Genomic DNA, 15,727 nt, shown 5'->3' on the forward strand with positions numbered 1-15,727 from the left:
AAGATCAAGACCAAGCATGCAAGATTCTTGGGTTCTGGCATTTTTTTGCGTTTGTATGGTATAAGAAATTACCTATTTGTTCCAAATTATACAGACAAATATTATAATAATTTCTTTCTTTAAAGTTTAGTTGGTTATGATATTGCAATACAAATGTATAAATAATTAGTATTTATTTAATGATTTTCTATGTAGATAGTGCCTCTAGTAAAATTGTATGACTTAGAAGAGTCATACAGCAAGACTATGACCAAGACTGGATCCTGTAAGACTAAAACAAAAAAAAAACTACTTATAAGAAGCGAGTCTTGGTCTTGGTCTTGCATGTGATCATCAGAACGTTTTACGTGTCATTTCAAGCTTTCACTAATTCTTTTCAATCTTAGATTAAATATAAAACTTGTACAGTACACCTCTGGTTTAATATAACGCACTGTAGAATCATAGTAAGAAAATGGGGGCCCATACACTATCTCTAAGAACTCTCTTCTCTAAAAATCAGAGGACACTTCCAACGAACACATGACGAAGACACGAACAACGAACGATATGACGAAGAGAATAGAAATGGAGATTGGAATTTGATCTAAATCAGAATCTTCTCCATTCATCTCTTTAACTTCAAGTGTATATTCTAATTTTTCAATAAAGTATATGAAACCGGAACAATCCCCGAAGACTGGGTAACATCTACCTTCATAGCCTTACCCAAAACGATATGTCTGATGAGCTACGCAGCGAAAATTTTTATGCGAATAATATTCAATAGAGTATACAGCAAATATGATGATTTCCTTACTAGATCACAATACGGTTTTAGAAGGGGAACAGGAATAAGAGAAGCCATCCTGAGTTCAACACAATCGCAGAGAGGTATATGAAAGTCCAAAGGAAGCTGTACGTATGTTACGTTGACTACAAAAAAACCTTCGATCGAATACAGCACGAAAAATTACTAGAAGTTCTCACTTATAGATGAGAGAGATATTTCATTATAAAGAACACTGGGAATCACAAAAGTTGTGTCAGAACAGAAAAAGGAAATACAAGATACGTAGACATACAAAGAGGTATTAGACAGGGATGCATATTGTCGCCATTATTGTTTAACGTTTATGCCGAGTATATAATCCGAAAATCTCCTCAAAATTGTCCAGAAGGGGCTATAATAAATGGGAAGATTATAAACAATAAGATACGTCGACGACACCGTGGTATTAGCAGAATCCGAAGCCCAGCTGCAAACCCTAATGGACAAACTGGCAGAAGAAAGTATCAGGATGAGTGTGGAGATTAACACCATCAAGACAAAAACTGATTTTCAACAGACATCCACAAGACAATGAAAACACCGACATAATAATAAACGGCGTCCATCTCGAGACCATGCAGAAATATATTTACTTGGGTAGGGAAGTAAACAGCCAGCTAGACCACTCTAAGGAAATCAGAAGAAGGATTGAAATAGCTAGGGCTGGTTTCCTCAACAAGCGGAAGTTCTTATGCCATCCGAGAATAGCTATACCAACGATAGTAAGAACATTAAAATGTTATATATGGTCCCTGCTTCAATATGGATGCGAAACCTGGACGCTAAAACAAGAAGACATCAAACGCCTTAATGCATTTGAAATGTGCATGTATCGTCGGATGCTGAGGATAAGTTGAACCTCAAGAACAACACACTGTGAAGTTTTAAACAGAATGGAAAATGTGCACACCTAACAGGAACAATTAAAATTAAAAATACTTCCTACCTTGGGCACATAATGCGGCACTCAGAATATGAAGAAATACAGCTCATAATGGAAGGAAAAATTGATGGAAAACGTAGCATAGGGAGGAAAAAGAAATAATGGCTACGTAACATAAGAGATTGGACCCACACCGACGGAAACACCCTTATTCGCCAAGCTCTGGACAGAGAGTCATATGCCATATTAATCGCCAACCTCAACAGAGAAGGTACCTAGGAGAATTAGAAAGCATACAACTTAGGACATTAGAAAGCATACAACTTGGAAGCTGCTCATAGTAGCTACCATGCTACCAACTTGAGAAAAGCATTGAAAATATATTTTTTTTACTTCTGGTAATTAAACACTAGGTCTCGAAGAAGTCACCGAGATATTTCCGGTAGTGTTTGATGTTGCCAATTGTCTAATAAACTTTGTTCTCATATCTCCGAGTGGTACCCTAGCTTCCCCCCCCCACCCCTTAATGCATTTGTCCTGCGTTGGCACCGTTGTAAGAACAAATATAGTTTCATAGAATGCACGTTAGTGGTTAAATGTCAAAGCAGTAATCTAGTATGCAATAATTTAGATAATGATAAATACACTCACCGGAACGAAAAATGGGCACCTTAAAATTTTCATGTATTTTTAAGTTTTATATATTGTGTTCCAGTGGACTGATTTTGATGATTTTTTAAGCAATTTGTAGATAAATTATTTGATTTTTAGTATCTCTTTCTAAATTAAAAATGATCGTTGTCATCAATAAATTATACGAGAAAAAACAAAATATTCATATTTTGATGAATGTTTGAAACACCCTGTGGAGCAGCTGTGTTAACATAACAAAGCAAGGAATTTAAAAATCATTTTATCATCTAAGTGTATCTTTTCTCGATAGTTTGTTTTTTGATTCATCTCAATTAACTTTATTTTTTTAGAGATATTCGATTTGAAGATTTCTGAAGGAGACACTAACATTTTTTCGAATTTTTTACTTTAAAGCCATGGCTTTGCTTTTGGTCTTAGTCAAAAGACCTATAAAACAGTGTTTATGATTTATTTAGTATCACTGTCTTTGAAAAATCTATTATTATTATCTATTGTGCAGTTACTCTAGCAGATATAGTTTCCATGAGTCCATATGGAAGTCCAAAAGTTGATTTCTACCATGATGAATTAAAGCAGCAATAGCCGATACTGCAGAAGTTAAAACCATCTCTTCATTCAATGATAGTTACATTACAAAAACAATATACACTATTTTATAAGTGTATTGATGAGGACCCAAAATCAGTGCTAAAATTTGCGATTGTCTTATTCAAAAGCGAATATCTCCAATAAAAATAAAGCTATTGAGATGAATCGAAAAATAAACTATCGGGAAAGGACGTACCCAGATGATAAGACGATTTTTAAATCCCTTGCATTGTTAACATATTCCACAGGGTGTTTGAAATTTTCACCAAAATATTAACATTTTGTTTCTCCTCGTATAATTGACAGATGACAGGTGCCCGGGTGGCCGGTGGCGTAGAGGTACAGGCTCTCGTCTACCAATCTCAAAGTGTGGGTTCGAATCCCACACCCGGCATTTCATCAGCCGACTATTTTTATTAAAATAAAAATAGTTTGGGTACCTAGGTCGACTCAGCCTTAAATGAGTACTTGGGATTCACAATCCTGAGGTAATAACAGGCGGTTGAAGCGTAGTGCTAGCCACACTACCTTCCTTGTATACCGAACGGCTCTAGCATGGCAAGTTGTACCTTGCTATTCCCAAGGCGTCAAACGCTATATACGGGAGCTATTATTATTATTATTATAATTGAAGATAGAACGTTTCATTTTTCATTTAGAGGGAGATACTAAAAAGTCAAATAATTTAGCTACAGATTGCTTAAAAAATTATCAAAATCTGCCCACTAGAACAAAATATATTATTATTAAACTTTAAATACATGGATATTTTAAGTTTTAAGGTGCCCGTTTCTTGTGACGGTGAGTGTAGTATTTAACGGAATAAAAACAGTAATTAAAATTCCCTATCTTTCCCTTGGGTTTATACTAGCCTACAAAAAAAATAAAAATATTCCAAACGCTGGCAAAACATCAAAAGCCAAGCAATCAACAACTTAATTATCAAAACCCACCACCTGGATCTATCTAACTATCCCTTCGGGCGTAGGTTTAAAAACCCTAGTTCGACCGTTCAAAATAAACCAAAACTCCAAATAACAATTTCACGCCCGCTCCATAAATTCAAATAGAGTCAGTCGGTCTGCCACCGATCAATTTATATGTATATCGCTCAATTAGGGTCGGCTTCTGAGGTAGAGAGAGGCCGTCGCCTGCGCCTCTGTGTCGGCTCTATATCGGTAAAATAGAGCGGCGGCGGCTAGGTGCGAGCAGACTAGCCACTACACGCCAACGAAACTTACTGCCAACATAACGCCCCCAAATTACCATGTTAATTACGGGTCGGGCCGGAACGAGCTATCGGGGTCGACAGGGACGGATTCAGAGTCATTATAACGTTTTAAAAATGCCGATATTTATGTACAGGGTGGGTCAAATTGGACGCTTTTAAAGGGAAATACTGTAGAAGATAGACGAAAACTAATATTGGTGTCTGGAGCTCAATTTTTATTAAAAATATGATGGTGAAAACCGCACGTCGATATCTGTTACCGTTTCGGAGTTACGGGGTGTTTTTCAAAAATGTACATTTTTAACAGATCGCTGTAACTTTTTTGATATGAAAAATTTCACACCCTGTATATTTTTAATTCATTGAAAATAATTTAAAATTACCTTTCCAAAAACATAGCATTCGACATTGGCTGCAAAAATTTGCTGATAACTTCAGCGTTCTGAGGCGGTACCTCGTCTTGCTGGAAAAATATGTTTTTGGGTTCTATTAGGGGCAGATCATCAATAAGGGTTCCAAAGCCTACTAATTAAAAGTGGCGAACTTATAAAAATTCTGTATTTCGAAGGGGGATGGATTTATAACAAAATATAGAGTGTTGAAAATTTTTGGAAATGTAATTTTACATTCTTTTCACATATGTAATTAAAAATATACATGGTGTCCCAAATAAAAAGCAATGATTCTGTTGATTAAATAATATTATTATATTAATCTTAATTATTAATTTTAAAAAATTATACTTAAACCATTAAATTCTACGTAAAAAGGTGCTTTAGAAATGTTTTCACAAAAATACAAAATTTTCAATAGCAAAAAAGTCACAGCGATTTGTTAAAAATGCACATTTTTGAAAACACCCCGTAACTCATAAACGATAATAGATATCGATATATTTTCACCATCATGTGCATCATGTTTTTGATGAAAAATTGAGATATCAAAGGTCGTCTATTTTAGATGAGAACATCCATCCTTGTTTATTTATTTCAGTCAGCGTAAAATATGACACTGCGCTATTTACTGACGAATCCAAGATGGATTCACACATAGGTGCGGCAGTTTTATGTTTTTGACGGATCAAATGTTTTCCATGCAGAGTACTTGCCATTTAGAAGGGAATGTTTAAGCGAGAAGACATATTTCGGGCGCAAGGCTACAATAAGCATCTACCATATCCTCCAAAATAGACAAAAAATGCGAGTATACGATAAGTTACTACGTAGCAAGTAGATAAAAATTGGCTTTCTTTGGTTTCCTTCATTGGTTTATTCACCAAAGCAACATCGAGGAGAATGAAGACCCTAATGAACTTGCAAGGCGAGATTGCGTGAGTTTAGGCTACATACATCAAAAGAAGTTTTTACTCCCCTCAATATCAATAAAAAAGACATTTACCTCCACTTTCTGTCTATGATAAAGAGTAGATGTAAAACTTTAAGCACCTGCAGAACACCCAGGAAAATTTGGCCCGAATACGACCCTAGGAAATCGGGAGAGCTCATTATTGAGCCGCGTAAACACATCTCCAGTCTAACGGCGGTATATACAGGACACTGGTCAATTGGTGAACATGCTACGCGAATGGGCATCCCTTTTAACGAAGTTTGTCGAAACTGGAAGGTCTCGAAAGAAGGGGAAACGGTCCTGCATTTATTTTTCTGCTATCCGGCTTTGTATAGGACCCGGAAACGTTTGCTCGGAGGCTACAGCTTCTTAGATCTTGAATATGTTGCTCGGAAGTCACCCGTTACCTCAATGCCACCGAATGGTTTAGACTTAACAATCCAATTTTACCATCCCTAGAGATAGAGTCTTAGAATGAGAGATATCCAAACGGCAATTATACTAATTGGAGTTCGACTAGCGGTCAAACCCTCCACTTCACAATCAACCACCAAACTGTCAAATATAAAAGCTGATTTGGTGTTGTTAATACCAATTTAATATTTTTAGAGCATATTTTAATTCTGATTTAATAATCATATATTTATATGATTTAATATAATAGAGTATATAATACCGCATGATCGAAGAAAAATGGTGTCCAGCTGGCTAAGAAATGAACATCATTGATATTCCCCATATAATTTTACATATAAAATTATAGCGATCTTCATTTCATAACCATCGCTGACGCCATTTTTTTATCATATTGAACAGAGGCCAACAATATCCATTTGGAGTTGCATAAAAACAAGATTTCGTCTTTAATCCGACATTTAATGGTTTATGGTCGGTAAATATTATTTTAACAAAAATATTAACGTGAAAATGAAATGCGTTACAGGTGCTTCCGTACAGTATAAATAAGTTTTATTCTTGTAAATAACTTTCTTTTGTCGTTTGTATTTTATACTCATGATGTTTGTTTAGGGCTTTTGTTGAAATCTAAATATTGGTGCTATATTGGTGCTCTCTCTATACCTATATCATAGCCTATCACAGCCGCGCCGTAGAAACAGTCGCATTGTGATCCATAGAAGCCATAGAACGATCACATTTTGATTCGATTCAATTCTCAAGACTCTTTTTTACAACTCGTTCGTTCAAATTTTATGGATCCGTGCTGGCCACGATTCAATTGAACAAACCTTATTCTAAACGGTGAATCGAATCTCATGATTAATTTTTAATACTCGTTCAAGTGAACGACTCGTTCAATCTTTCTCCACCTCTAAGTTGCACTATAGCTCATCTAAAAGTAAAGTCTATTTGGAGCTATTCTTGCAAATCTTATTTTTTGTATATTTTGTGATAATTAAAAAAAAAACTTTTCCATTGCACAGCACAGAAAGCCAAATTAATAAAAACATCAGTTTCCTTTGAAATTACTTCGTTTCCGATATTTGTGTTGGTACGATAAATTTTAAACATCCAAATAATATAATTGGAATATCGCCAAGCCTTTATTAAATGAAGTCATTAACTTCTTCGATCGGCTGCCAAATTTATTCAATCCGGTCCTGAAACTTGGCGTGCCGGGGGGCAATATCAGTTCAACCGGCAGGCTAATTTTCATTAATTTTTGCAGCGGCTGGTGTCTTGTTTTCCATCTCCTTCTTCCCTCTCTCTCTCGCTGTAACGAATATCTTAATAGTGTAGAGAAGAACGGAAGACCAGGATCGAACGATTCGAAAATTAAAAGAATGAAAAAAGAAGAAGGCAATGGTGCAATTTGGGCCGTTGTTGTTAGCGTGAATTATTTCCCTCTAACACATCAGGAAACTTTCCTGCCATCGATAGTAGCGTAAAATTCGCGTAAATTGGACTTGTTTATTAGATTACTAGGAGAACGGCATCAAAAATTAAGTTATTCATTATTTTCAGATTTTGTGTCTCAGAAGAAGAAATGGCAGACACAAGCATTGGCAGAACACATATTTTAAATACAACGCCCTGTTTTTTTAAAACAAATCGAAGCAGATTCAAATGCTCTTTCAAACTATATATTAATGTTTCCTGTGTATGTATGTCTAGCTCAGATTTTGAATAAAGAGCAATTTTTCAATAAAATGGCGACCAAGAGGGCTAGCGTTGTCATGGCAAGTTTCTAGTGACAATTAGTAGCTATTTTCAAAATCGAAATTAGTTTACTTTTATTTAATTTCCTTATAATAGTTTAATAAATAATATTTATTAAATATGTATTTATTATTCTATCAAGAAAAACGAAGAAGTAGTTCTGTGATTTATTTTATAATGGCTTGTAGATACATATGTATATGGATTTTCTATAAAACGGCCAATTATAGCAAATTCATTTTCTTCACTTCCAAGGACAGGTTTCTGGCTAATAGGTATTTTATAAACCACACTACCAGCTACCAGCTCTGCGAAATAGGAGACAAGTAGTTTTTTAAAGGAATGCTGATCAGGAAGATTCCTATTTGGATATTTTTGAGAATAAGCCCTTGAGGCCAAGAAGCAATTTTCGTCACAAATTAAAATCACTAGTAACATATCCATTCGTTCCGCTAGCAGATACTGCTTTATTTTTCTTGATAAAATAATGAATTCTTACTTATTAAACTATTGTAGGTACATTTAAGTAAACTGTTATAAATCTAAATAACAATGACCATAAACTAATGTCGAATTTGAAAATAGTTATTAAATATCACTAGAAAATTGCCATGGCGACACCAGCCATCTTGATTGCAATTTTATTGAAAAATGGATTTTCATTCAAAATCTGAGTTAGATAGATATAGGAAACCCTAATATAATTTGAATGCTGCTTCGATTTATTTTAAAAAAATACAGAATGTTGCAGTTGAAATAACAAAGTTTTTGTAAAAAGTAAATCCTTAAAATAGATCAGGAATTTAGGTGCCCCTGTATAAATTTAAGGAAGCAATAATATAGTATATTCTATTGTACCATGCATAAGTATTTAAATATCTTTAAATATCTCAAAAACAAAAGATTTCAAACATATTTAACCCCTATAACATATGGGCTTTTTTTTGGGCCCAAGAATCCAAAAATAAAATACCGGATGTTCCATAAGAAAAAGTATAACTTTGGTATATGGATCTTGGTTCTAAAACACCTTGTAATTTCAAAATAATTTTAAATTGTGCACATTTTTCCCCACATACATATACCCATAAAATACACTCACCGGCAAGAAAAACCGGCCACTAAAAACTAGTCCCAATTTCTAAGTTGGATTTCTCGCAAACCACTCATTTGATTTTGATGATTTTTTTTTTAAATTGTAAATTAATTCCTTCGTAACGGATGCTACGTCAGCAATTTTTATTCCAAATTTATTTTGAGCATATACAGGGCACAACAATAAGACGAAGTTTTTTGTCCAAACTTTGTAACACCCTGTAGGGTGCAGCAACTGTAGTAGCTATTACTAAATCAAATCACATTGTAGCGTCATCTTTTGTGAGCATTTTATGTTTTTAATCACATTATCTCTGTTTGTATTGGAGATACGCTGCTTTAAAACAAACGCCTCGAAAAAAGCTTTAAAATCAAATCAAACATCAGAACGTAGACGTAAACTAACTAAAACATGAAAATTAAAAAAAAGGTAAATAAATTTAAAGGGACTAATATCTAGTATCCACTCTTGTGAAATATCCCGTTTCCATATACCGATTCCAGGCATCCTGGACTGTTGTTCGAAATATACCCAGGGTATCGGAGACATAACGTTGACTTCGGTCATCCTCAATTAAAGCCACAATTCGAGCAACATTTGTTATAGGTAATGGCATTTTTTAATTTGATAACAGTTTTTCTCATATTCCAAATACTCATAAATCCGTTTTCGCCTATGTCGCCTTGATTATTTATACATAAAACTTTCTGCCTTTTCCGAGATGCATTCTGAATTTTTCCGAGACGTTCGTTTTAAAACAGCATATCTCCAATACAAAAAGAGATAATGTGGTGATTAAAAAAACAAAATGCTCACAAAAGATGAGATTACAATGTGATTTAATTTAGCAATAGCTACTATCGCGGCTGCACCCTACAGGATGTTACAAAGTTCGTGCAAAAAACTTCGTCTTATTGTTGTGCCCTGTATATGCTCAAAATAAATTCGGAATAAACATTTCTGACGTAGCATCCGTTAAAAAGGAACTAATTTACAATTTAAAAGAAAAATCATCAAAATCTAATGAGTGGTTCGCGAGAAATCCAACTTTGAAATTGGGTCTAGTTTTAAGTGGCCGGTTTTTTTGCCGGTGAGTTTATTTTGTTTCTACATCTTTCTGTATTCGTATAATCAATCGAGGCGAATAAGGTGCACCACCCTGTATAAAAATCCACATTTTCAAAACAACCCTATAACCGGTTCTCCTATTACCATCGCCGGAAAGTCAGTTACCGGTAGCGGCTAGACATCTAGCTTTTAATCCATAAGGATATTTCGAGATGTTTCATTTTTTTCCTTTCGTTATAAGCTTAAAGCTACCTAAAATTGATAATTTGAAGTTTGTGACACATCTAGAACTACCTTAGAATTTTGATGTGTGAGTGAGTCAATGTCGAAATTACACAAATTTGACAAGCTATAATTCATAAACTATGAGGTATAATTATAGCCAGTTATAATATGTCCTCATGTTTAGTTAAAATTAATATTCTTACTATATCCACAACAGTGAGTGGTCAAATGTGTCGCTAATACCTTCGAGAAAAAGATGGTATGGCTGTGCTCGACTTGGCGAAATATGAAAAGCGAAATATGAAAAGATATCAATATCAGATATAAAATCACTTCATAAAAACTATTTAATCTATCGATCTATTCAATATTTACAGCATAAATGTGCAGTTTCAATCTACAATATTATCGCTAGCTTTAAATAGCTTTTTTTAATTATAAAACTGTTCACATAAACTAAATATTAATAGAAAAGCCAATTTAGGAATACATTATAGATTTCCAATCTGTTTTTTAATTATTATTTTAACCCAACAACTGTCATTAAGTTATATCAACACGTAAGTCCAGTAATTGAAATAAAAATGTTAAAGTCGTATAAAATAATTATAGAAAACTTTCAACACTGTCAATTAAAATAGACAGGAAAAATGGGTTGCTGCAGACATAATTAACTAATCTAATTATTGACTAGATTATCTAAGATAGATAGACAGATTATAGATTGATAGATAGACAGATTGTAGATCGATATATAGTTAATCGGAAGAAACATCTTATCAAATAAGTTCACTGAAACATGCTTTTAAAGGTAATAAACTTTGTTGCATCTGTGATACTTATCTAATTTTAGCTTGTGAACGTAATGACCTTATTTCTGATAGCAATAATTGTCTAATAGAAATAAAATAAAGTGAAAGACAGTGTTATATTGAAAGTTTAACAACTATAATAGTATTCTTTTACCAAATAACTAGAATTATGATTTAGTTTGTTAATATAAAAAATAACCTGTTTGATGAATTTATCACAATATAAGGTGTCGATAGATTTGTCTTAATATTAATTGTAGGAGAGATATAGAGTAATAAGACCAAAAATCAGAAGACAAGACAATAGTGAATCTGATGCAAACTGAATTATTTCGACCTTCTCAGAACTCGCTCCAGAATTTGATTTAAATAGAGAGCCAGAAGAGATTGTAGCTTTGTTCGGGTTCTTGTTATTTCCGATTCCGAACCGTTCCAGAAATGTGCAGCGCATGAGCAACAGTTATTAGAATCGGGTAATAAGGAAAACACAAATTAAACTATTATGTTATTTTCAGCGAAGGAGAGGTACAAGGGCAGAATAGTGGGATTGGTGCCTTACATGTCACATGCGAATCATGAGTGCACTCTGTGTCGGATATGTCGGATATGACGCCGGGACGTATAATATGTGTACTGTAAATATTATACCGGGTGGTGCATCGTCGTTGGAAACATAGGAAATCCCATGCAAATTTTGAACTGTTGAAATATTGCCTCCCCTATTGATTTTACAGCGATGTCGTAAATGGATTTTTAAAGGTTTATGCATGGTAAATACACATGCCAAATTTGAACAATTTTGGACCAGCGAATTTTGAGTAATTTAGAAAAGATTGCAACTATTTTTAAACTAAAACCGTAACAGGTAACAATCAAACACCAGTCAATAGTCAGGTAGGTTTACAAATTATGATTTTGTCATTGTCAAATATAACTAATTTATTTTTAATATTCAGGGGAAATTAACCGAAACAATTAAATTTTTTGCAATTTTTTCTGAAACTACTATTCCAAAATATTTTCACTTCCTCTACTTTCTTCCCAATTAAAGTGAATGAAAACCATAGACTTCGAATAAAATAATCATCTCATTCATAAATAGCTGGCAAATGCGGTCAGACAATGTCTTGTTATTATTTTAGGTTCTAACAAGTGCGACACGAGCGATAGATAGGTGTCTTCGTCGCGTCGTAACGGTCGTTCCCTGACGACTCTGCCGCGAAATGCAATACTGTCTTTCGTTTTCAGTGCACCTGAACTCTCCGTATCATAGGCAGGTAATTTTATTATTTTTATAAAAAAAAAATTTTTTTTAATTTTTTATTAAGATTTAAGAGAGGTTTTTAAAAAAAGCTTAGAAAAAAACGACTTAGGGTCCAAAAACTGTAATAAGATAGTATAATTTAGTAATAAGATAGTATAAGATAGTAAGACAGTACTGTAATAGATAGTATAATAAGAAAAAAATATTGATAATATTAAAGACGTGACAGCATAGGCTGGAGGAGGAAGACTGTACCCAGAAGTAAACATGTGTACGAAAATGATTGTTTGACCGCGTTTAGATATAAATAGTGTAGTCTATATTTTATTATAACTATGGAATGAACTAATTAAAGAGCGGTGCCGGACGGAAAAGACCACTCGCAAATTAAAATATAAAAGCCGGACGTTTCGAGGGCCCAACAACGCACCTCATCAACACAAATGACGTTCATTTCTTCCCTTTTCATCGGGTTAATTTTACGCGCGGCGCAATATATACTCGTTAACGTCGCCGACCGCTTAAAATTCACTCGTAAATATGAAAATGCGCCATGGCCATACGCAAACGGCCTTCGTTTCAAACAACAAACAACGAATTAATCAGAAACGCTACATGGATTATTCGTATTTCTCTGTGCTTTTTTTTTAAATGGCTGCTTCAGTATCGAGAATAATGGATTGCATTCTCTAATAGCTGGAGTTACAATTTCGTCGTTCCAAAAATATCATTCTTCGATTATTTTTATCAAATAATCTAAAAACTTTATACGGAATAACCAACAGCGATTGAAATGTAGAAGAATGTAGAATGGGTGAGAGGGGGGTTAATCACCACGACCTTAGATGATGGTGATACGTCCCTGCTTACCTCTCTGTGTTGGACGGCTTTCCATCCTGGCTATTTTATATCCTTGCCGGAGCAGAGGTGAGAGGTTCTCGCTCCCTCTCTTGCCCTTTGGTTGCGCCAGGCTGTTTATTGGTTCCTTTACTCTTCCCTTCTCTGGAAGACTCCATCCGTAACCTGGAATGGGTGTCCTCCAACGGTCTAAGACACTCGAAAAAGTTCCTCAGAACTTACGACCGCGAGAAAAAGCAAAGGTTTTCCTTGATTTAAGTAAAAACAATCTTCGGATTGTCACGGGGTTTTTAACAGGACACTGTCTCATCCACGAACACCTCAATAGGCTGAAGCTGAGAAACAACGGAGAATGCAGATTCTGTGGGAAAAATGGGGAAACACCAGAACACCTTATCACTGAGTGCGCCGAAACGACGACCGTTCGTGCCATGAACTTTGGTACGGCTGATGTCGAGGATGGAGAGCTGGCCTCTGTGGAGCTATCTCAGATACTGGCTTTTATTAAAGCCGTGAGACTGTATGATGAGTTATAACTCGTTATAACTCAAGAAAGGAGAACACACAATAGATCTGTTAGGTCGCGGTGATTAACTCCCCTCCTAAACATTCTACATTCTACACTCCCCTTTTTCGAGGAATACTTTGGCTTTTGCGTCTTTTGGAGCAACTCCTTCGTGGAGCGATTGAAATAGTTGACATTACTGTATTAGAGGATTTTGGGATTAGCCATTGGTACTGATGCAAAAACAAATTATCGATCGAAAAATTTTAGCTTAAAAGTTACGTCAGTTCATTGACGCCAATTTTATGTGTTTTCTCAATCTTCTTGAAAATTTACAAACTTTTCAGGAACTTATTTGTGTTAGTTGATTATATTCATAAATAAATTAACCTAAAAAAATTTAGTTTGTCCTTACAATTATTAAGTATTACGAGAGGTGTCTCTCACTTGGGTAAAAAATGTACATGTACTGCTAAAATATTATTTTACTACTAAGCGACTGCCAATAACTGCGAAGAAACATATGTCTGCCATATAATTATAGTAAGGCTAATGTCAACGACTGCCAAGGAAATTTACATGTAATTCTAACAGTATAAGACTCCTTTAATTAATAAGCATACGTAATGTGACAGTCATAAATAGATTTAAATACAGTCGAAATGAAGTTACTTACTGCTACTCTGCTTTCTTTAAGATCTAGTCTCATCGCTAATGCTTCTCTCATAAAAACATCCGGGTAATGACTGGCCAAAAATGCTCTTTCTAGTTCTTCTAACTGCCAACTATTAAAGTTCGTTCTACTTCTCCTTCTTTTGGATGCCGCTGATTCTGAATCTGCTTCACCACTACTACCAGCTCCTGAAACCAAAAATAAAATCTTTTAGAAAATTTGTTTCACCGCATTTTCAAAAACGTTAAGTAAATGATATTTTTAAATTTTATGTCTAAATAAAGATAGAAATAAGAAAAATAATGTATGTTTAAGCACAGTCGAATTAGACAAATCTGTAGTAATAAATTATAGACAATTAATAATTTACAAACTTTTGTTTGTAAATTACTAAAAAAAAATTTGTAAATTGTATTTTACAAGAAGCGGAAAAAGGGGCCAAGAAACCCTACATATATGCTTATTCTCTGCATTAAGTTCATCAGACTGAAGGGAACAGCCATTCGACGACCGGTTTCGGAGATTTATCTCCATCGTCAGGCCGACTTTGCTGTAACCCCCAATCTGACAAACAAAAAGCAGAGAATAGCATTTGAGTACAAAACGTACTACTATGGAGAGTGCTAGACGCTCTCGCTATCTAGCGGTAGCTGTGACAATCAGAGATCGTACCGCCAAAATTAAAACCAGCGGCCTACTGGACAAACATGCTTGCTTCATCCACGTTACCGTAGATGAAGCTGAAGGTTTGGTAGGGTATATATAAACAAACAAAATACAAGAAGCGGAAAAAGAGGCCAAAATACCCTACATATATGCTTATTCTCTGCATTAAGTTCATCAGACTGAGAATAACTCCGAAACCGGTCAACGATTGGTCTCCTTGGCATGACCACAAAATAGGAATCAGTTTATTCCTATTTTGTGGCTTGACAAGCTTTAAACAGAAAATTCGCACATAAAGCAGGTGTACGGCTGTTAAATGCTTCTCTCAAATCTAATCTAAATATATGAATGTAATTATTTGTCTGTTAACTTTATTCCAAATGCTGGGTTCAAAAACAATTTGTTTTTTTGCTGCTGGATCAAACTCGACAATTAAACTCTCGGCTATCGAACATGGTTTGATCTTGGCATTCAAGCCAGGCCCAGCCTTGACGATTATTGATGGCCCAACCCCAACGTCCGACGGATTCAAAGCCTGGCCCGATGTTTGAATTCGACAACCACAATAGCACCACATAACCACAGTCGAGCCAAAACTAGTATACAAATATGGCCCAGTATTGGTGATCAAACTTGGCCTAGCCTTGGGGATCAAAATTGGTCTAGTGTTGGTGATTAAGTTTGGTCCAACTCTGGTAATCCAGCATGGCCCAGCCTTTGTGATCTAACTTGGCCCAATTTAGATAACCAAGCCCGGCACAGTGTTATCATTCCAGGCTATTCCCAAAGCTGGGCCAAGACTGGTATGCATAGTTGGCCCAGATTTTTACAGTACTGATCCAGTCCTGTACCAAGACTGGGCCGATGT

The 15,727-nt window shown here is 35.0% G+C and overlaps 1 protein-coding gene across 1 annotated transcript in view; it reads right to left on the bottom strand.

Moving 5' to 3' along the window:
- LOC115879246 (homeobox protein unc-4-like) overlaps positions 1–15,727 on the bottom strand; it is a 141,055-nt gene that overhangs the window by 24,172 nt on the left and 101,156 nt on the right. Inside the window, exon 2 of the mRNA XM_030895954.1 lies at positions 14,197–14,381. Within this exon, the coding sequence (XP_030751814.1) occupies positions 14,197–14,381 (185 nt within the window). The remainder of the gene's footprint in view (positions 1–14,196; positions 14,382–15,727) is intronic.

The sequence above is a fragment of the Sitophilus oryzae genome, unplaced genomic scaffold, assembly GCF_002938485.1.
Source record: "Sitophilus oryzae breed Bouriz unplaced genomic scaffold, Soryzae_2.0 scaffold_1576_pilon_pilon, whole genome shotgun sequence".
In the NCBI taxonomy this organism is placed as follows: Eukaryota; Metazoa; Arthropoda; class Insecta; order Coleoptera; family Curculionidae; genus Sitophilus; species Sitophilus oryzae.